This window comes from Triturus cristatus, chromosome 1_2 (assembly GCF_964204655.1).
Source record: "Triturus cristatus chromosome 1_2, aTriCri1.1, whole genome shotgun sequence".
In the NCBI taxonomy this organism is placed as follows: Eukaryota; Metazoa; Chordata; class Amphibia; order Caudata; family Salamandridae; genus Triturus; species Triturus cristatus.
The window spans coordinates 607445767-607467665 of NC_140580.1; the positions used below are offsets into that span (position 1 = coordinate 607445767).

General features: G+C 44.1%; 1 protein-coding gene across 1 annotated transcript in view; it reads right to left on the reverse strand.

The window, feature by feature from the left end:
* Positions 1-21899, reverse strand: part of LOC146867724 (SPARC-like) — a 641752-nt gene that overhangs the window by 149315 nt on the left and 470538 nt on the right. The window contains exon 8 of the mRNA XM_085615045.1: positions 5536-5630. Coding sequence (XP_085471171.1) covers positions 5536-5630 — 95 coding nt within the window. The remainder of the gene's footprint in view (positions 1-5535; positions 5631-21899) is intronic.

Consider the following 21899-nt stretch of genomic DNA (forward strand, 5'->3'; position numbering starts at 1 on the left):
GTATCAGTATATATTCCTATATAGCATTAAAAATATTTTAAATGCATTTAATTTACATTATATGAATATTATATATTAAAATATTTGAGGTTTACTATTTTAATCTATATATATTTTTTTGTTTTTTAAATTGTATATGTTTTTTAATTATATTAGTACTAAACAATATTTTTTGTCAATAGTTTTGTACTTATCATTAGAAGTATCTGTACACAATATTTTTGTAATCGATGTTTAGGTATCACAATATTGTTATTTTTGATATTGTGTCAGTGATCCGCTGCACAAGGCCACTCACAGTGCTTGTTGCTGGAGTGAGTCAGTGATGCTCACATTCACTAAAATTGCTGCTCCAGGGCAGGCCTAATGTCTATAGTATTTGCTGGGCTTACAGGTTCACAGCCCTGAGGCCTTTGAGGACATCAGCTTGGCAAAGACATACACTTGAGGGCCAGTCTCGACCCACTCATGACATGGGGTTAAAATTAAGCCTGGACGTATTAGGCTGACACCCTATAGTGCTAGGGCTTCATGTCAACCAGGGAGTGAAGAGAATGGTCACACCTCCCTTTCCCAACTCGTCATAGGCGGGTGGGTCCCACCTCGTGGTGAGTTGGGAAGGGTAGAGTAGATGCTGCAGGCAGGTGGGAAGCCGAGAATTCGATTCTGTGCAATCATCAGCACTCTTGAAGATACACTGTGCAGACTTGAGATGTCTACCCTCCACACTGCAATTAATGTAGACTCAAGGAGTGGAAGGAAGGTGGTGCACTTGTCTGCTTAAACTTAAAAGTCAAAAGACACGCATTTGATGGATGGAATGCAGAGCAAATCAAAACTTTCACCTCCAGTCAAGACATCTGGGTTAAATCTATCATTCTTATGCTCATTATGTCACCCCAGTTTGAACCTGGCCATATCCAAATCAGTATTGATCCTGTGCCTCATGGGAACAGTCCAGCCCGAACTGCCAAGCCAGGTTCTCCCTGGACCGGAAACAAGTATCCTAGGACCGGTTTCGGTGTTTCAACCCTCATCAGCCAGGATAGCTTGAATCCAGTGGCACAGTGAGACCGGGACCTACGTCTGGGCATACCCGGCACACTTAGGGCGAGAAAGCAAAAGACTCACAGTTGATGGACGGAATGCAGAACAAATCAAAACATTCACCCCAGTCAAGAGATCTGGGTTAAATCTATCATTCTTTAACTTTAAAGTCAGCATCACCAAGTTGAAGGAGCTTCCCTGCAGTCCAGACAGTACCCAACACCCCCAATTGTGTGAGGTAAGAAGTAAAAAAACACACTTAGTAGCTGCCTAGGACCGGCCTAAGTAAATAGTAATTCTGGGCAAATCTATGGATCACTCTGTGCCTAAAACCAAAATGAATGAATGCCTCGTCTAATGTAAAGCACTCAAATACCTCTGGGTCGAGTTTGCGCTATATAAATCTGCAAAAAAAACCAAAAATAATCTTTTGAAGAGAGAGACTTTTAAGAAGATAATTCCCCAATGCAAACTCACTATGGGTGAGGGCGTCCCACTGTAGATTTGTCAAGTTGTGCAACCTCAATCACTGCCGCCTCCCACCCTCCACTCTGTATGTAGCCAGTGTCTCCACATTTCCAGAACTGGCTCTGATAGCGGCCCCACTCTCTTGCACCACTGCCTGAGTCAGTGAATCGTGCTGCTAGATAATAAAGAAAGCACATACCAGTTCTGGAGACAGCTGTTTTCAGACATGGAAAATTCATAGACGTGAACCCAATGGAGAGAATAGGGGTTTTTGACGGAATATATGTAGAACAATGCTCTATCTGCAGCCGCTTATTGTTGTATAGTAAACCAGTGGGCTTCGGTCTCTGGTTACGATGGCTGGTATAAGAGACATTTCTTAAATTATTCAGAACCATGGAAAGTTGCACACATCTCTATTATTTACCAAAACAGCAAGGGAAGCATCTTGCTGATTTCCTTGTAATCTTCAGTGGTAAAATAGGCTTGAAGGTGATGATGAATTAGTTTGTATGGTTATATCTTAAGTTATAAGGATCAACATGAGTTTATGCTTGGAAGCGACTCTATGGAAAATACAATTATGACTCTCTCAGCTACTGCCCATAAAAGACATTGAACACTCCATTTGAATATAGGTTTTGCTGATGTATAGATCATAGCTCAAGTTAATTGGGAGCAGGTAGAACTGGGCATGAGTCATATAAATTTATTTATCAAATCATATAAGGGCTTTTTGTACTGTATTACTCTGTGGTGGAGCAGGATTTCCATATCAGAGGCTAGAGGCTAAGGTTAATATCTGTAAAGGCGCAAGTCAGGGATACAACTGTTCACCATGTGTTTTGTCTTTCATATAAAACTGCTTCTACGTACAATCTGTAAACTCTAACCTTTGGCTCAGTTTGAATCTTAAAGAGTGTGTAACATCATGAATCTCCGCTCCCCCCTAGCAAGAATGTAATTCTGAGATTCTTCCTATTCTGATATATGCAGCATACATATTTAGGTGGAGCCTGGGCAACACATGCGCTGCTCTGCGAGGTGTGCTGTGTTCAGGTATGGCCTTGAATCTCCGCCCATCCCAGCTCATATTTTTCATTGGCGTGTGGCACTGTCCACTGTAAACTGTGGCTGTTCATTGGTCAAATGGCTTAATAGTCCCTCCTTAGTCCCCCCCTGTCTCATTTTGTAACCTCCCATGGTGACACCCCCTGTTACGTGTGTTGTTACTGAGTAGGCTTTTATTACAGCCTCCAAGCACTATTTTCTCAAATAGTTTTGTCCTGCCTGCTGTTGCAGGCAGGACACGCCCTCTCCTAATGCTTTTTAAAAACATTTATAGCACAGGCGCTGAAAAGATTTGCAATGCAATTGGTCTCGCATTTGCCAGAGTTTAAGCTATTGGCATTGTAAATGACAATGCCTTTTATTTATCTGTTTTAAAAACAACACATAAATAAAAAGCATTGTCACGAAAAGCTATGGAGTGTTCTTGAAGGGATGGGAGTTGACCCACCTTTACTTTTATTTATAAGGGAATTATATAGGGATGCAGGGGCAAGGGTATGGTTTGGGAAGCAGGGGGAGTGCTCAACCAAATTTCCAATGAGAAAAGGAGTGAGGCAAGGCTGTGTACTTGCCTAGTTTCTCTTCTCACTATACATTAACAGTCTTGGCCAATACTTGATAGAGCATCCCCAGGACTATCCAATTATTAATAACACTCCAGTCCCAATTTTACTTTATGCTGATGAGGCGGTAATAATGACGCAGACACAAATAGGGTTGCAGAGAACGGTTACAAATGTTGTTATTTTATGCAAGAAAAGGGTCTAAATGTGAATATCAGTAAGACTTACACAATTAAATGTGGAAAAAAGATGACAAAAAATGTAATGTTTTTATTAATGATAAAAAAATTTAATGTACTGATAAATCCTCCTATTTGGGGATTACTTTTGAGCGTACGAGGTCTTGGTCTGCAGCTATACAAGCAAGAAAACTATTGTTATCTAGAGCCATAGGTGCGGTGATCAATTTCTCTAGAAAACTAGGTTGCAGACCTATCCCTGAGTCATTAGCTATCTACAAATCAATATGCCTTTCAACAGCTGTGTATGGGGCAGGCATATGGGGATTTGTGGAGGTACAAAACCTACAACGTTGTGAAAATGCATTTATGCGTTATCTGTTGGCAGTACCAAATTCAACCGCTAACTTTATCTGCCACTCTGAACTTGGTTTGCCTTTTATTACTGACTGATATGATAAAAATGAACTCTTTTTTACTCTGGCATAAGGTTTGGGTATCAAATTAAACCAGTTTTAATCGTGATGTAATCACGGATTGTTTAAAACTAGATAGGGCCATTACCATACCCTGGCTTGGCTATATTAAGGAAATGGCCATTACCATACCCTGGCTTGGCTATATTAAGGAAATGGCTAATGTAATTGGCCACCCTGAATATTATGAGGCACCGGAGAGTATGATATCTATTTCAAGAAAGGCACTAAAAATAGTGTCTGACCAATTTAGAGAACAAGAGATGGCACATAGAAAGAGGAAAAATAACTGTTATGGATAACCAAATGAAGCTAACTTGTTCAGGTATACTGCCCTACTTGATACAGGTACAGGGAAGCTTTGACCGTATACTTTTAACTTGGGATATTACATAGAATGATTACTTTTCCAGAAGTTAATGATTGGTCACGTAATTTACTTCCCTGTCCAGGCGATGACATCTCAAACCAATCTACGATACATACCATCTAATTTTGTAAGTTTTATACATTACCTAGGAAAAGGTTTTTAATTCCAATTTTAAAAAGCTTGGGTTTAAGACAATGCAGAATTGCTTACTTGAAGTTACTATCTCTGGAAAATGAAATGATTATGGTGGCTGTATCCTTATTTTTAAAAAGTGTTATTAGGTCCAGGAATACTATGTAAAGACAAAAGCTATGATACCCTCTCTGTTTTGCAACCAAATGTTTGTAAAAGGTAAAAAACAAGCGCTTGCTAGTATGTTGTATAATCATGTATTGTTTTTAATTAGAAATGGGCTTCTATATACCTCCCTATTGTGTAATGTAGTGTCAGAAGATCGCGAAAGCCATGTTTTTTAATCAAGTTTATGATGTAATATAAATGAATGTGCATTTTTAATTGTGCTTTTATGATTTTTACTCAAAAATCGAATAAAGCTATTTTCGAATTTGAATTTGAAAAGGCATTGTCATGTAAAATGCCAATAGTTCAAACTCTTGTAAATGCATGACCTATTACATTGCAAATGCTTGTTATCATAGAGTTCTTGAATGAATATGGTATGGTAGAATGATCTAAATACGATCACCAACCTTTTAAGGGGGGTGCAAATGGCATGTGGTATTCGTATTGTTGACTATTCTCTCTATATATTATGAAGATGCCCAACTAACAGTCTTGCACCTGTCTAGGGATACACATAACCTCACTCCAACTATTAACCTTTAGTGTTTTTGTTTTTGTTTTAGCCATTCATGACAAGGGGGGTACATTACTTTATAATGGGGTAGTGCGATTCAATGAAGATTACCATTAACCAGGATGATGTACATATCACAAATTGTATTCATCCAGTTTGGAGAATGCTGCATAACTCAAAATCACACCTCATAATAATGTCCAAGCAACTTAAGAACATTTCATTGATTTGTCAAAAGTAAATTTAATACTTATACACATTTTATGAATTGTCCTTGCCATAGAGGGCCAATTAATTAGATGCTTATATACATTTTGGGGTAAACCATTGTCTCTTGACCTGGCCAACCCTTGAGGTCTACAAATGGAACTGGCTCTTTTACTCAAAGAGCAATAAAAGTAAAATAACAGATGTTTAATGATATGATGTGCTATTCCATGCTAATGATTAACTGAATTAAAATAAATTGGCACGCTATATTGATATGTAATACAGAAAGCATTGCGTAAAACGATTACAAGTGTATAATATCATGTTTACTTACACATGAATTCTTCAAACCAGATCTCTGAGCGATCCACCAAACAGAACAGCCACTCCTCTAATGTTATTTTTTTGTTTCTGTCTGTGTCACATGACCTGAAGGACACAAAATTGAGTTTAGAAGCCCAGTGTAAAGCTCCGACATGATCTTGGCTAATCAGTGCTTTCTGGATGACACAATTAAATGTATCAGTCTCCATTTTAGGAGATTGTACATATGTATGCATATAAATACAAAACGCGTTAATGGCAAATTGAAGGAATTTGAACTTGATGGACCTTTGTCTTCTTTCAGTTACACTATTAAGCAGAAAGTGCGACAATTGAAGACAAGCTATATCACATATACCAACAGATGGCAGATAAGGAGCATCAGACTCATCTTGGCCCTTATTTAGCAGAAATATTAATCACCTTCAGATGGTATTTTTATTCCTCTTGGATGTTATGTCTAAGTAGAAAGGGAATGCAATAAAGTATCCCATCTCTGCCTGGAAATAGGGTTCAGCAGAGCGTTTTCAGGCCTGTCTAGCCACTTCCATCAGTACTCTAAGCGACTATTAGATGGAAAATCTCAGCTGGCTTTAAGGAAGCACCTCAAGAAGGTGCATGCTGTTGTCTTCTCCACAATCCATAACGGTGGATTAGGTTCTTTCAAAGCCTCGATTTAAAGGCATTCAATCGGCTAGAAGAAGATTGATCTGAAAGCATCTCAGCTGGTATCAGGGAAGGCATAGGAGATACGCTGTCCTGGCACATACCTAGCAATAGAATTCCTCCATAATATATTCATCAGTGGAAAGTGCTCTGGCTCTGTAACCATGGTAAGCAATCTAATTTTTGCATATGATTGGCAGAATTGATTGATTTGTTCTTGGCTTAGCGGTCTTTCATATTTTAAAACAGCTGTGAACTTCCTATGCTCACGAGAAGAGCTTTCTTTGGACACTTCTGACTAGGCTAATTTTTTCTCCAACTCTAACATGCCATATCTAGTCAAAGGTTTGAAAAAAGTGCCACTTTTGTAACTATAGATGTTTACTGAAAATAACAATCTCCCGCTTCTGATTCGGGCATGAGTTTGATCAGGCAGATGGATGAAATTCGCCTTGTTTCTGCTGATGATAACTCTGTATCGAAGCAGATCTTGAGGGCATTGTCACCCTGATCTCACGGGATATGTCTACAAAGTTTAATAAGCTCCACCATTTCAAACTTTCACAGACACAGAGGCATTGCACTTGATGTTGTCACAATATTCTTGTTTGGCCACCAATTAACTGTGCACATGCCCCCTTCAAGTTGAAGTTATTCAAGCCATATGTTGAATTCTACATTGCTTTTCAATGTTTCTGCGGTACTTCAATGTTTACTTTCACCACCTTATGGTAATCATTTAATGAGATAGCTATCAAATGTGTCATTATGCAGACAACACATAAATGCCAGTCCTTTGTTGATAGATTCTACTCAAAACTGATTGACAGACGGTTGAGTATTAATTAATGGACACTTCACCCAAAACAATAGAGAGCCCTATTTCTGCAGAGTTCCCTCGACATTGGAACCATTTTTCTGGCCAAGCAAGTTTCGTCTTGGTGCTGCAACTGTGCTTAAGCATTTTATCTTCTGTGAGTACGGAACTCGCTGGGTAAATCCATGACCAAAGCGTCTTTGTACTATTTTTAGATGTTACAACCATATTTTCTTCCATAGCTAGACTTCTTACAAAATGTTTCAGAAAATACAGCCCTTATGTCTCCACAGTAGGGCAATCTAATGGAGTCTACCTGGGTGTACCTCTCTACTACATCATCAGCGGAGGCTCAAAAATGCAGAGGAGGAGTAATTTAGAGAGTACCATGATTTCTTCTGTCTGTGTATCAGTGAATCAAATGCAAGGCTCTGTGGTCTGAAGACCATCCAAGGGATGGTATAGGCTTTTAGAGAAAAATAACCCTTTTTATGATTAGGAGGACTCTCAACTAAGGTCAAGTCTTCTTTTTACAGAACCACAAATCAGGAAGAGCTATACAGGTGGCGAAGTGTTCTCATATTTTGTGACAAGGCAATGGAACATACCAGCTATACATCTTCAGCAAAGCAGTTTTGATGGCAGGACGTGGATTATTGAAATGTGTTCAGCACTTTGTATTAAGCCTGTAATATGGTGTAATATTCCCTCAGATGAGGCTCATACAAAAAAAGCTGATATTGAAGTACATAGGGGCATGCCACTACCCCTCTATTTTCCAAGTTTTGCACCGGTATATTATAACTTAAGTCAACTCCAGGCACATAGCAATATGCTATGTAAAACATTTAAGGAGAAAAAAACAGTCAGCTGAACCATGTGTATTGACCATAGTTGGCTGGGGAGAGGGTGGTGGTCATGCTTTGGTCTAGGAATAGTAGGTGGAAGAGTTAAAGAATCCTTGTGCGAAGTCGGGTTCTTGGTTGAGTGGGATGTTAACCCTGCTCAAGCAACAGCCACCATCCCTGTCAGGTTGACCATAAAAGACACTAAATTATCCTGTGCCTAACCATCTGGTGGCTTGGAACAAAAGCAGTCAGGCTTAACTTAGATGCAATGTGTAAAGTATTTATGCAGCACACAAACAGCAATGAAGTGCAAACACAACACATAAAAAATCCCACACCAATTTAGAAAAGTAGAGAAAACCTTAAGGAATTAATTGACACCATATTTACAAAAATCCAATCTGTAGAACCAGAGTTATGAATGCGTAAAGTTTAAGGTAAAACTAGCATCTAAAAGATCAAAGCGCCAACCATGGGCATCTCGTCGCATGAGACCAGGCCAAAGTAAAGAAATATGGCGAACCGCTATGGAACGTGAGTCGGATACAAGAAGTGGATTGGATACGTTCAGCGCTTACCTTCTGACTTAGAAGAAATTTCAACAAAAATGTTCTGAGAAGGTAGAAGTTCAGCAGGGCAATGCTGCAGGTGGTGTCCGAGAAGGAGGCATTATCGTCGGGAACCGCGTTATCTTCAGGGACCGCTGGATGAAGTCGCAGTGAAAATTTCCACATTCTGACATAGTCTCTTTTTGGGAAATTGAAAATCTGCATCGGAACGAGGCTGGAGGCTGTACGTAGGTCTACCTTGGGGTGACTTATAAGCAATAAAGGGGGAGTTTAAAGCTTGGCAAGGGGTTTATTTTGCCAGGTCGATTTGGCAGATTGAAACTGCATTCAGACTGCAATGGCAGATTTAGGACATGTATTAAGGGGCTACTTACTTTAAGGGTTTAATGGTGATAATGCCTTCGAAGGAAGTTGGAGCCAGGACTGCTGTCACAGCATGATATTGTACTTCTGGGATTGAAGCAGCAGGGCTGTCTTAACAGCATTATAGGCCCCCAGGCAAAGCAGTTTACTGGACCCTGCCTACACAACCACTCACTGGAATAAAAATGTTTAACGGAAAATTAGTGTTAAATTCTGGTCTGCAATGGACCCCTATGCTCATGGGGACCCTGGGCTACTGCCCAGCATGCCCATGCGTTAAGACGGCACTGTGAAGCAGATGGCTAATTTGCTATTGAAGGGGAAGGAGAACTTGAGCTTAGTATGCTGAAAATGGGTATAGGTCACTTAAAATATTACATGTAAATCACTTGACCGGGCTTATCTCCAGAACCTACTACACCACAACTAGGGACCTAGCAATCAGATAATCAAGATTCATTCAGATCAAACACTCGGTAAAGTTATTACAATTGGAATCCCAGCAAACCATTAGGGGCTCAAGAAAATCTAATTGCTACATTGTTCAGGCAAGCCATTAGAAACTAATTTCAAGGAATGGGGACCTTAAACACCTTGGACGATGCCTCTTTCTAAATTTTGTACAGAACTTCCAGGAGACCACCATCTGTTTTTTTGCAGAATCTGGCAGTCCATACTGAGTAAAACATGAAGCTAACCTGAAAACACGAGCACATGCTGATGAATTGCCAAATAGATTATATGAAGTTATTGATTCCCGAATACTACACCGAGTGGATGTCTAGCATTTTGAAGTTGGCAGGATGGGACATGCCAGCACAATAAACAAGCTTTTGAATAAATAAATGTGGCACTGTACGGAATTGAGCAGCCTGTTTTTCTGTCATCACTTGTATGACTCGATAAGCAAAATAGATATGTATGGATTAAACTACCTCAGTAAATCATAAATCAAAGTTGGGTAACAAGGTCGGGGTTACCCTAACCTATGCATGATATGGGCATGAAGGTGGATATCTAACTACATATGATTATAGCATATATCACAGTGGGGCATATGTACAAAGGAGTAGCGGAGTGATGTGTTAGCCGTCATGGCTTAGCGCCTCACTCCGCCACTTCAGAAACGCAAGGCTGCTCCATATTTACTAGAATATGGTGCAGTCTTGCGTTTCCCCTGCACTGGCACTACACTTACCAGCCTAGAGCCAATGCAGGCACCCTTGTACCATAGTACAAGGGTTTCTGCATGCAGGGAAAGATTGTTTATGTGTAGGAAGGTGTCCCTTTCTGCACATAAACATTTTTTAAATGCTGTTTTGTCACTTCTATGTGTGCTGCTTAATGCAGCACACATGAAAGTTACAAAATGTACTTTTTTTTTTAAATTGTGTATGTGCAGGAAGGGACACCTTTCTACACATAAGCAATCCACAAGGCTGCACACATGGAAAAAAGCAAAAATGAGGAGAAATAAAGCATTTAGGTTTTCCCTGGTCTTATTTTTTGCACTGCCTCCTATTTATGCTACCTTTGTAAATAGGGGGCAGTGTCATAATCAATGGGTGTTGTGGTGGAAGGCCCACGGCAACACCCACTGCCTACCCCTTTCACGCTAAGCATAGCATGAAGGGGGCCTTATTTACAAGGCAGCGTTAAGCCACGTTAAGTGGCTTAACGCTGCCTTATAAATAAGACGAAGCGCTTATCGCCACAGCAACGTCCTAAAAAATTATGTTCCTGTGGCGATAGGGGCTTGTACATATACCCCAGTATATGAAAAGCCCAATACTAGGCTGTAGTTTAAAAATATTAAAGACGATGTAGAGAATTGATTTAAATTACTGTGTTCAATTTTGGTTACTAGTGGTGCAAACGTTGACAAAGGTGAGAAAACTCAATCTGAAAGCATTTTTCCAAGATTTATAGGTTGAAAATTAAAAGAAAGAGTTGGGACTTAGTCTGTTTATTTCACAAAAAAATAATTTAGCAAGAGGCATGATAGTTTGTAATTAATATTAATGGTGAGTAACTGACAAGAAGAAACCATTTTTGGAGGCGAAGCAAACTAATAAACAGGGTAATGTTTTCCAAATAGATACAAACAAATTAAATGAAGTCACTAGCAAAAATTGGCTAGTCAGCAAATCAGTTAATCACTGGAATATATAGAATGACAGACAGGTAGCTTTCATTACAAGGATTGTTTCACAACCAGGATTTTCAGAAACCATATAAAATGTGTATGATGATACATGTTTGATAATACATGCCCTCTAATATATGGCGTTCCAGAAATGCACTGGGACCTAGATAGCATAATTGCACAAATGAAGATATAGCAATAAACAGAAGACATGAATACAAAAATTCATAAAATAAAGAACTCTCATTTAATTCTAGATACACATAATTATTCTTCTGTAATGCACAGATTTGAATGTGGTTAAGTTCATCCATATACAGGACTCAACATAAGACCAGTGCACCATGCAGCACATCCAGGCCCAGGTTTATGTGATATTCACGCACTGCAGCACAGCAAGTAAAGTTATTCTGCTGCGTTGTGTAAATGAGACAGCAGAAGAGCACTGTATCTACTAAAATGTGGAACTGTTCTGCTCTCTCCCTGCACTTGCTTCCTTTTGAATGCCATGCGCGAATGCAGAAACTCTTGCGCCATAGTTCAAGTATGTCTGCATTAAATGAAGCACAGGGGTATATTACCAAGTGTGATAACTACCGCAACAGTAGCTTAACGCAACTCTCAACATCGCAGCCCATCACAGGAAAATAACCCTGTGTCAACGTGGAATTCACAACAAGGTGGTACCATGCGATAGTCTGCCGAAACCGCAGACAATGTCCGCGGCACAGCCACCTCGATGGAGATAAAAACACGAACCACAACAACAAAAAACCTGCGATGGGCCAAAGGGCGGTGAGGAAATCAGCAATAAGCAGCACCAGGCCTGCAATACACACCTGGCCAGTGGAAAAAATCACCATAAAAGTAGAAAAACACCCAAACACAATCTGACCAACACCCAAGCACTATGGAGGCATCCGGAGCAGGCGCAGAGGACGAGTGCAACCCCACAAGCACCCCGGACGACCAGCCCGGGACATCGGGGACAGGGAAGGGCATGGATAAGAAGAAGAGGAAGACGAAGTTCAGTCTGCAGGCGAACAGGATCATAGTCACAGAGGTGAAGGAACACCATCAGCAACTGTTCTTCACCTCCAACGTCTCATTGGGCACCAAAACTAGAATATGGCGGGACATCGTGGGCAAGGTGAATGCCGTCAGAGAGCACAAGAGGACAATGAACGAGGTCAAGAGGCGATGGAATAACATCAAGCGGAAGACCAAGGAGAAACTCGCAGCCAACCAGAAGGCAGCAATGCAGACTGGAGGTGGGGGCCCAGCGCCATAGCTCGAGCTGGATGACATGGAGGAGCTGGTGTTGACAGTCATCAGTGTGGATACTGTGGTCGGAGTCGAGGGACCGGATACTGCTCGACAGGACACAACACAACCGCAACAGGGTGAGTGACCACCAGGTACTGGGGGGACGGGTGGAGATGGCCATGATGGCACACATGCACAATCAAGCAGAGCACAGTGCACACTCTCAATGTTTCTGGGTCATCGCCCAGATCTATAGACTGTCACAATGTACAATGCCATGCTGTCTGAATGTCAACATGTACCATGCGGCTACATACATGTGGACACATTGCAATACACCATCTCCCCTTCACATTGTAGAACCACCGTCAACACCCTCTGCAGAGCAGTCCCAGCCACTCGTCACTGATGACGATGAGGACAACCCCAGCATCGACACCCAAGCCCTCCTAGACATCATTGACATCATCCGCGACTCACTTCCAGGATCAGGGCTGACCAGCTGCATCGATGAGACACCACCCAAACCACCCAGCAGGAGGCACCCACAACCCCGCCAGTCTCCCAAGACCCCCAGGAACAGCAAATGGCCTACCAATGCTGTGTGCTGGAGGCCCAGAGGGAGACGGCTGAGCAGGTGCGGGTGGGGTTCGACCTCATGGCCACCAAACTGGACGCCATCCATGGCTGGCTAGGCCCGCTCCATGGCCTCCAACGAGCCGTGACGGACATCGCTGGAGTCCTGACACGGAGAGAAGAACACTTGTCCGCTCAGAGGGGCTCCAGTGATAGCAGTCATGAGCTGGCACACATGCAGAGGCTCATGAAGGACATGGTGCGGATGGAGGCGAAAGCATGGCAGCCACCGCTGTACATCAGCGAAATGTAGCTGGGATCTACCATGCCCTGCAGACCATCATCATAGCATTGCTGCCACAAGGCGTGGCGCTGATGAATGTTGCTGACCCCACACCACCCACATCTCCGCCCCCTGGTGTGTCAGTGCCCCACAGTGTGGCAGGCGTATCAACTCCGGCACCTGATGTGTCACTACCACACAGTGCGGCCGACAACCCTCCTCTGGTCCCTGATGTGTCAGTGGCACACACTGCCCCAGCCGGTACTGCAACACCCACAGGTGGGGCAGAGCACACATCAGAGGACAAGGACGTGGATGGGTTTGTGATCAGGAGGCACTAGCTTTCATTTCTGCCACCTGGCCTGTTCCTGCTTGGTGGCCCATGACCTTCCACTGACCCCCGATACACTCCCGATTAACTCACCTTAGACAGCGACATGGACTGCCATATCCTATTTGATGACCAATGACACGGCTACCAGACTACTGCAGACTGTACCCTACCACTTCCGCAGTACTTGTCATCCCCGGATGGACTCTGGCTGGCCATCCACAGGCCCATATTGTGTAGTGTGCTCGGCATTGCCCTGTACCGCTACAGGTGCAGGACTGCACTGGTTGTGCAATAAACATCCAGTGACGCACTGCTGTGTTATGTCGCTCATCATCCATGTATGAATGTGTGGGTGAATGTAGGGACAGTGATGTCCCTTGCATCAATGATGCTCATCCTGTGGGATGCCATTCAGAGGGTGCTACATAGCATATTGTGTACCGGGTCCTGTGAACACTACAACAGGGACACACGCATCAGTCACTTCCATGTCCGGACATGGACTGAACCATGCCCAGATCCCACGAGTCATTGTTGCAAGCCCTGCGCTGGTCCGGCATACGGCACGCCAGACCACTCCTCTTACGCTCCGAGGGGGGCCCTCATTGCTACTTGTCGCAGGCTTACTCGCTGGTGGTGTGCAGGTCACTGGTCTAGTTGTCAGCATGTCACAGCCACTCCCTGAGGGCATGTTTGCACGCACACCAAACCCATCCGGCACAGGCGTCACAGGCCATGTGACTCCGCCAACATAAGGGGTCGATGACGTCATATTCCCCTCTGCCAGTAGTGACTGAATGACGAACGCTCCACTGTTCTCAATCATAAAGGGCCCATGAGTTGTTGCGCACGGGGTTAGTAGCACCAGAGGCCTTGCCGCTGTCACAGGCCTGCCACCACGTGGCACTGACTGGGGTTGCACAGGGTTAGTGGCATCCGAGGCCTTGCGGCTATCACGGGCCTGCCACCACGTGGCGCTGAATGGAGTTGCCCAGAGTTAGTGGCACCTGGAGCATTGCGGTCGGAACAGGCACCCCGCCACGGGACTGTGACTTTGGGTGCACTGAGTTAGGGGCACCTTGAGCTGCTGAGTGGGTGTGCAGCCTTCGATGATGCCCTGTCCTGGCGGTCTGGACAGCTCAGGTTTTGTGTGCCCAGCTGGACCGCAGTGTAGGCCAGCAGGCAAATGTGGGCCTACCGCCATGTGGCGTCGCTCCCAGGATCACAGAGTTGGTGGCACCTATTGGGCTGAGCGAGTGTGCAGCCTGTGATAAGGCCGTGTAACCTGGTATGTCCTTTGCCATGGAGTAAACGAGACCCAGCACCAAACGTGAGACCTGGTGGCCTGCGGAGCGGGTGGCATGGTGTGGAGTGTGTTATGTCCGCGGGCCCTGGGCTTGTGGTCTGCAGCGGCACGTGGTGGGATCTCCTGTCTGCATGCCGGTGGCGGAACGTGAGCAGTGCGGCCTGGGTGTGCATGGGCGGGCATGCTCCGATGGGCGGCGGGAGGGGCTGGGGTGCCTCTGTCTGGGTGTGCATGGGCGGGCAGGAGATGTTGTCTTGTGCAATTGTGTGGACTTTGCCAAACATGTATCTGGACTCTGTTTCAGATGACGGGTCTGTCTTAGATGTGTGACCTAATGGACTGCACTACATGCCGGCAAGTGGTTGGAGACACACCGGTGGCAGCAGGTGCGCAGTGTGGCCTGGGTGCGCAGGGGCGGCGCTCTCTCTCTCTCTCTCTCTCTCTCTCCCCCTCTCTTCTTCTTCTCTCTCTCTCTACCCCTCTCTTCTTCGTCTCTCTCTCTCGCTCTCTCTCCCTCACTTCTTTTTCTCTCTCTCTCTCGCTCTCTCTCTCTCTCTCCCTCTTCTTCTTCTCTGCCTCTCTCCCCCTCTCTTCTTCTCTCTCTCTCTCTTCCCTCTCTTCTTCTTCTCTCTTTCTCCCCCTCTCTTCTTCTCTCTCCCTCTCTCTCTCTCTCTCCCTCTCTTCCTCTCGCTCCCCTTCGCTCTCTCTCTCTGTCCTTTGATGTGCGCAGGACACACCTTCTCATCATGATGTTTATCTTGCAGGCTGTGACCTACGGATTGGCCCAAGGGCAGCTGCAATGTGTCTTCATTTCATTTCAGTGTTCCTTTTAATAAAGTTTGATTTGTTGCTTCGGAAATGAATGTGTGATGCTCATTTTTGTGACAACACATGCATATCACCAGTTGTGATTCTGCGACATCATGCAGATAATTTTGTACATGATTGGGTGTAGCTGATGTGGCATGTCTTTGATCGAGGGTAGGGGGGGGTCCTGGTGGTAGCTGCGGAGGGTGTTGTTTCAGTCAGTCAGTCAGTAATACTTTATTCGATAAAAAATTTCATCATAAAAGTAATATACAGTATTCATGACCTATTAGAAATCATCATTAAAATTATACAGCAAAAGTCACATAAAAATCTCAATACAGAAAATATAAGTTAAAATTCATCAATTTACTCTACAATTAACAGCATAACTACTCATTTCCCTGACTAAATAAGTAACAGGGGCCTCTAGCCCAGGCCATGAACCATTCCTTCAGTATGACGTCCCGTCCTGCAGGGTAAGTAGGAGCTTTAGTCTCCTCAAACGGATCACCCAAGCACTTCCGACAAATTTGGCAACACCACATACCAAGGAAGAGGAAGATGTGTCAGTACAGAGCACTCGCAGGGCCATTACGTGGCATCGCAGGCCCAGGCCCCTGCATAGCGGTTTTAGCCATATCCTTCTGGATACTCTGTAAGCCGGGCAAGCAAACATAAAATGCGCCACAGACTCAATAGGGGCTGCACAGCACGGGCACCCCTTTGATGAACTACCTTGTGCATTCCACCCGAAGGTAAAGGCATTTACAGGGAGGGTTCCATACCTAAGTTTTAAGTATAGTGATTTGTCCAATGGTTTCTCGATGTAATCAAGGAGTAGTTCAAATTGGCATAACCCCTTTATTTCTAGAAACCGCTCGGTGAGGGAACCCACACCACCTCTAGACAAGCTCTCCGTCTTGACCCACTCCCAATAAAGCTTCTTGATGACTAATTTAGGTGGCGGGGATTGGCTCTTCCATAGATCACTTAGGCCTATAAGTCCCACCAGCTGACGTAGGTTACTCAACCACTTAATCCTATTACCTTTATCCAACAAGATAGGTTCATCCAGTGCCGCGGCATAGTTCTTGAGCTCCTCAGTCCTTCTCAGCCGTACCCAGAAAAGTAGGGGGCGAAGGCGCACTATTTCCTTAAGGGGGCGCCTGCCCATATCTAAACGTAATGGTAACACTGGGGTAGAGGTTGGTAAGGTAACCAGGTCTCTCAAGAACTTGTTTTCTAAAATGATTAAATCCTGAAGATTCTCAAACCCCCATAGTTCAGAGCCATACAGAGCACTTGGCAAAATTTGACCTTCATAGATGGCTAGAGCCGGGGCCACAGGTTTACTCACTGACTCCCTATGCTCGCGTATTACCACCCCAGCAACTCTTTTGAAATTTAGTGACATTTTAGCCAGATGGTCATTCCAGCGCATCCGACTATTCACCCTGACGCCCAGGTAGTCAAAGGACTCCACCATGTCCAGAGACTCCCCATTGAGCGAAAAGTTATTCCGAAACCTTCTGGACGGGGAGAGGGCCATCAATTTCGTTTTCGTAGTATTGATTGTAAGGCCCCTGTCATTACAGAAGTCACTAAAGCGATGTAATAGCTTTTGAAGGCCTGCAGGGGTTTTTGAAATCAGGATGGTATCGTCCGCGAAGAGGAGGGTTGGTATTTTTTCCCCAGCCAGGGATGGCGCATCCGCCGCCTCATTCCTCAGGTGGTCCACCACACCATTCACAAATAGGGAGAATAGGGTCGGCGCCATGACGCATCCCTGGCGGACTCCCCTCATCACGGGAACCCTCTCGGTCAATTGGCCTTGGGTACCCCATCTGATTCTTGCATAATTCCCTTCATGGAGCTTAACTATAAAATCCAAAAGGTATCCCGGCAAGCCCATCTCCTCCAAAACTTCCCATAGCCTAGCTCGGGGGACCAGGTCGAACGCCATCCTGAGATCTATAAACGCCAGGTAGAGACTACCCTGGTTAATTAGCACAGTTTTCCAGTAGATCGCAAAAAAGCGGAAGACCTGGTCCATTGTACCCACTTTTTTCCGGAACCCGGCCTGGAAGTGAGAGAGGACCTGCTCCTCCTCCATCCATACACCTACTCGCAAAATGATGACCCTGCCAACCACTTTCTGAATTACGTCTATCAGACTAATTGGTCTGTAGTTGGCAGGGTCATCCCTGTCACCCTTTTTAAAGACTGTGATCACTTCAGCCCCCTTCCATGAATCTGGGACAGGATGTCCCTTGGCTATTAGGTTCATTAATAATGCAATGAGAGTAGCCCAAGCCTTGGGTTCGATCCTAAGAAGATCCCCCGGAATACCATCTTGGCCCGCTGCCTTTTTCGGGGTTAGGTGACCTATGGCTACTACTATCTCAGAGGGCTCAAAAGGATTCTCAAGCACGGCTACAAGGGGGGCCCGAATGGCTGGATCCCGAAAAGGGAATTCGGGTGCATCTTGACCTCCATATATTGTTGAAAAATGGGAATACCATTGTTGGCTAGTAATATGATTAGCCAACAGGGGCCTATTATAATTCCTAACCTTATTGATCAGGTCCCAAAACAGTGAACCATTTTTCATTTTAGATGCATTTTTCAGGTCCTGCCAATGCTGTTCCTCCCACTCTTTTGGGTGTTGTTTCCCTTTAGGCCTCCGGACTGCATGTTCAGTTGCCCGGGGGCATCTGTTGTTCTTCAGGTGTGGCTCTGGGCTGGTCTCTCTTTTGTGGTCCAGGGTGTGCACCAGGTCTGAGCAGGTGTTATTTTCCTGCTGCTAACGCGCCTTATCGCCTGTTTTGTGTTCTTATCGCAGTTCTGTCTGGTCGTTGTGAATGTTGTGGAGTGGTGTTGTCGCGGCTTTTGGCACGGGAACGCCTACTCGTTAGCGATAGTTGTGGGGGTCTTCTGTGGCGATGTTTTTTGCGGCTGCTATCGCAGGTAAACTGGTGCTGTGGGCTGTTAACACCAGCTTGTGAATGGGGCGATCGATTTATCGCAACTTTGGCTGCGATAAGGTGCCGTTAACTCGGCGATAGGCCCTTGTGAATATGCCCCATAATTTTTTGTACTGGATGGGGTCTTTTTCAATACAAAAACTATGCTTTAAGGCATTTCTCACTCAGTATGTGTGCTGTAGAAACAAATTAAAACATTTCTCCTCATGACACATGCCTCGAGGACGAAGGATTTTTGCACGATTCCCTGTCGACAATTCTGTGTAGATAGGGATTTTTATCAAAACCCATGGGTGGTTGCATGGAAACGCTCATCCACCACCCATGAAATGCCCCATCCTTTGACACAAAATAATGAAAGAACGCAAGGCAGCATTGTGCAGATTTGTGATATTTTGGGTTACAATCCAACGCAAATTACGATTAGCTTTTGGACTGGAAATCCAACCACACCACTTTACTTCAGGTATGTGATAAAAAAGTAACACAACCTGATGCTAAGTATTTGAAAATCTGGGCCCGATAACTAAGGTGTTCTTTCTGTAAATTGATTGGTTCTCCAAGGCTGAAGGGAGGTTTATGTGACTGCATGCTATTAAGGAATCCATAACTCTGATCGACTGAAGGTAAACATTTGAATGCAAAACGGTGACGTCACAGTATAATTCTCAATTTAAGGATATCCATGTACTTAGTTGCAACTGAAAGAAGCCAGAACTGATCAATTCCATTCACAGCGGAAACAGCTTAAAGTAAGTGAAATTTGCCACATGGTAAAGATCATGTCTGTATTTGGACTGGAAGATAAAACGCGCCACTGGCTGTTAATAAAAATGCACTTCATGCATTACTAGGATTGGCAATCTTTAAATATACAATGAATATTCAGCCACTTACTCTGACAAATTAGTGCTTTCTGGTAGCTGCATTCTTTTATGCGTAATGTGTCCTAAAACTGAAATATTAAATGAATGAGCAGTTCAGCAGATGAAAAAATACAATACTTGTTTCTTTGCTAATTGCCCCTTTCATCTTAAAGAATCGTCGTCTGCCATTTTGACCAAAGGGTACAGACTTGATATGTGCTTCGGGTGCACCAGTACAAGGGAATGGGTGGGAGGAGTCGACCTTTTGAATGACGCTAATTGTTTCCATCAAAAGGCTTATTGCACTGAATGGAGGCCAGGGGCAAAGGTCAGGTCTTTACCGCCCCATCAGTCTGGGGGCCGAACCCATCGCAGCAATAACTCCTCTTCTTGTACAGCTCATCCCTCCGGAGCAGCCCTGCTGAAAGAGACAGAGGCAGAGGTGCTTCACGAAGGGAGGCAGAATAATAGCAAAGGAGGGGCGGGAATTTAAATCGCCCATCTCAAGAGAAAGGAGGAGATGGCAGAAATGAAAGGAGGCATTATCATAAATTAAAAGAAGGCGCAGCTGAAGGCCATAATGTGATTGCGAATTCACCCACAGTGCTGCATTTACCATGTGCACAAATGTTCCACAAGCAACTGTGGAGGTTCTATGCCAGACAAAAGATGCATTCTCATGATAATATATACGCAGCACTCTCTTTAAATTGAGATTTCTCCCCAGAATCAAAATACAAACGAAAACTAAAGGGATGCAAATTTTCACAAGAAAACGCCACCTGTTTACTCATATATGTATGCAAAAGTGCCATTATTTGAACACATTCTCGCTGGGTCGATATGATACGGGCGATTGAGTGAAATACATTGTAAGTCACAGATATTGTTAGATATGCTTTTATGAGAGGAACCATTACTATCCTTATTGGCTCATTTTTCGCCAAATCTGCTTGTGCAGTACACTTGTTTCCAGGAACGTAGCTGTCACTGGTGCAGCAGGTGCACTGGTGCCACAGCCCAGAGCCCTGCGAGGCCCACTGGACCCTGATAATTGCTGGATTTTACTAAATCTAACAGCTGTCAAAAGGGCCATTTTCATTGCTTGCTCAAGGGACCAGGGGGAACAGGGTCAAGGCTGATTTGCATATGTCTGTGTCCAAACTGGAATGGAGTAGTGAGCAAAAAAATGAGGGATTTAGGCCCAGATCTCTGACTGGGTGTGAGTGTTTAAAATTGTTCAGCATTCCATCCATCAATTGTTCTTTTTGCATTAATTATCTGTTGGACTTGGCATCATTGCACTGTTTCCCCTGACTTTTTGCCTCTACCTCCTGCATTTTAGACTCTGTGCTGAATTTCGTTTTTACTGGTTTAGATGCTTTGGGCACTTTGCCACTGCTGATCAGTGCCAAAGTGCAAGTGCTTCCTGTGTAAATTGTAACTATGAATGGTTATTCGTGATTGGCAAATTTTATTTAATGGTAAGTCCTTATTAAAGTGCACTGTGTGTGCCCAGGGCATGTAAATCACATGCTACTAGTGGACCTGCAGCACTGATTGCACCACTCACACCTGCAGCCTTTCACATGTATCTCAGACCTACTACTGCCCTATCTGAGCATGCAGTTTTAACTGCCATGTCGACCGGGCAAGTGCACCAACTTGCCAGGCCCTATCCTTCCCTTTTCTTACATGTAAGTCACCCCTAAAATAGACCCAAGGTATCCCCACGGACAGAGTGTAGTGTATGTTAAAATTAGGACATGTACTGTTGTGTGTTACATGCCCTGATAGTGAAACACTGTGCATTTAGTTTTTCATTATTGCAAGGACTAGCTCTCCCATATGCTATCACTGGAGCTGCACTGTAACATTTTACATGTGTAACATTCAATTGGGAACTGCTTGAGATTTGGAGTTTAGGCTCTCTAAACTCAGAATTTAATAACACACCTTTTAGTAAAGGTAGTTTTTAAATTGTGTGTTGGAAAATGCCACTTTTAGAAAGTGGTCATTTTCTTGTTTAACCAATATGTGCACCTCTGCCTGTTTGTGTATTCGCTGTCTGGGTTTTGAGTGGCAGGAGCTGGTTATGTGCATTCACTCTAGACAGTCACATGGCAGAGTAGATGACTGCCCTGCCTTTTCTGGGTGACTCATAGCCAAGCTGAATAGACCTTTCTGCAATTAGTGTCGTGGGAGGAGTTTTCACTAGCAGCGGAATAGACTGTGTCTACTCTGTACAATGCTGTCTCCACCTCCTGTAGTGAAGCTGGACTAAGGAGGACAGAACTGTTTTTACTGATCAGGAAACAAAGAGAAAATGGGGTATGAGTAGGAGACCTTAAACCCCAGAACTTTAGATTACTTCTGGACTAAGAGGGCCCTGCCAAGAAGAAAGGCTGAAGAACTGTCAGGAGGTGTACTGTCCCTTTGCTGTGTGTTGTTTTGCTGGGTCAGTCTGCAGTTGCTGCTTCTGTCTGTGGGCAGTGGAATGGAAAGGACTTTTGCTTTGCTGTGGTATCCTGCTTAAGAAG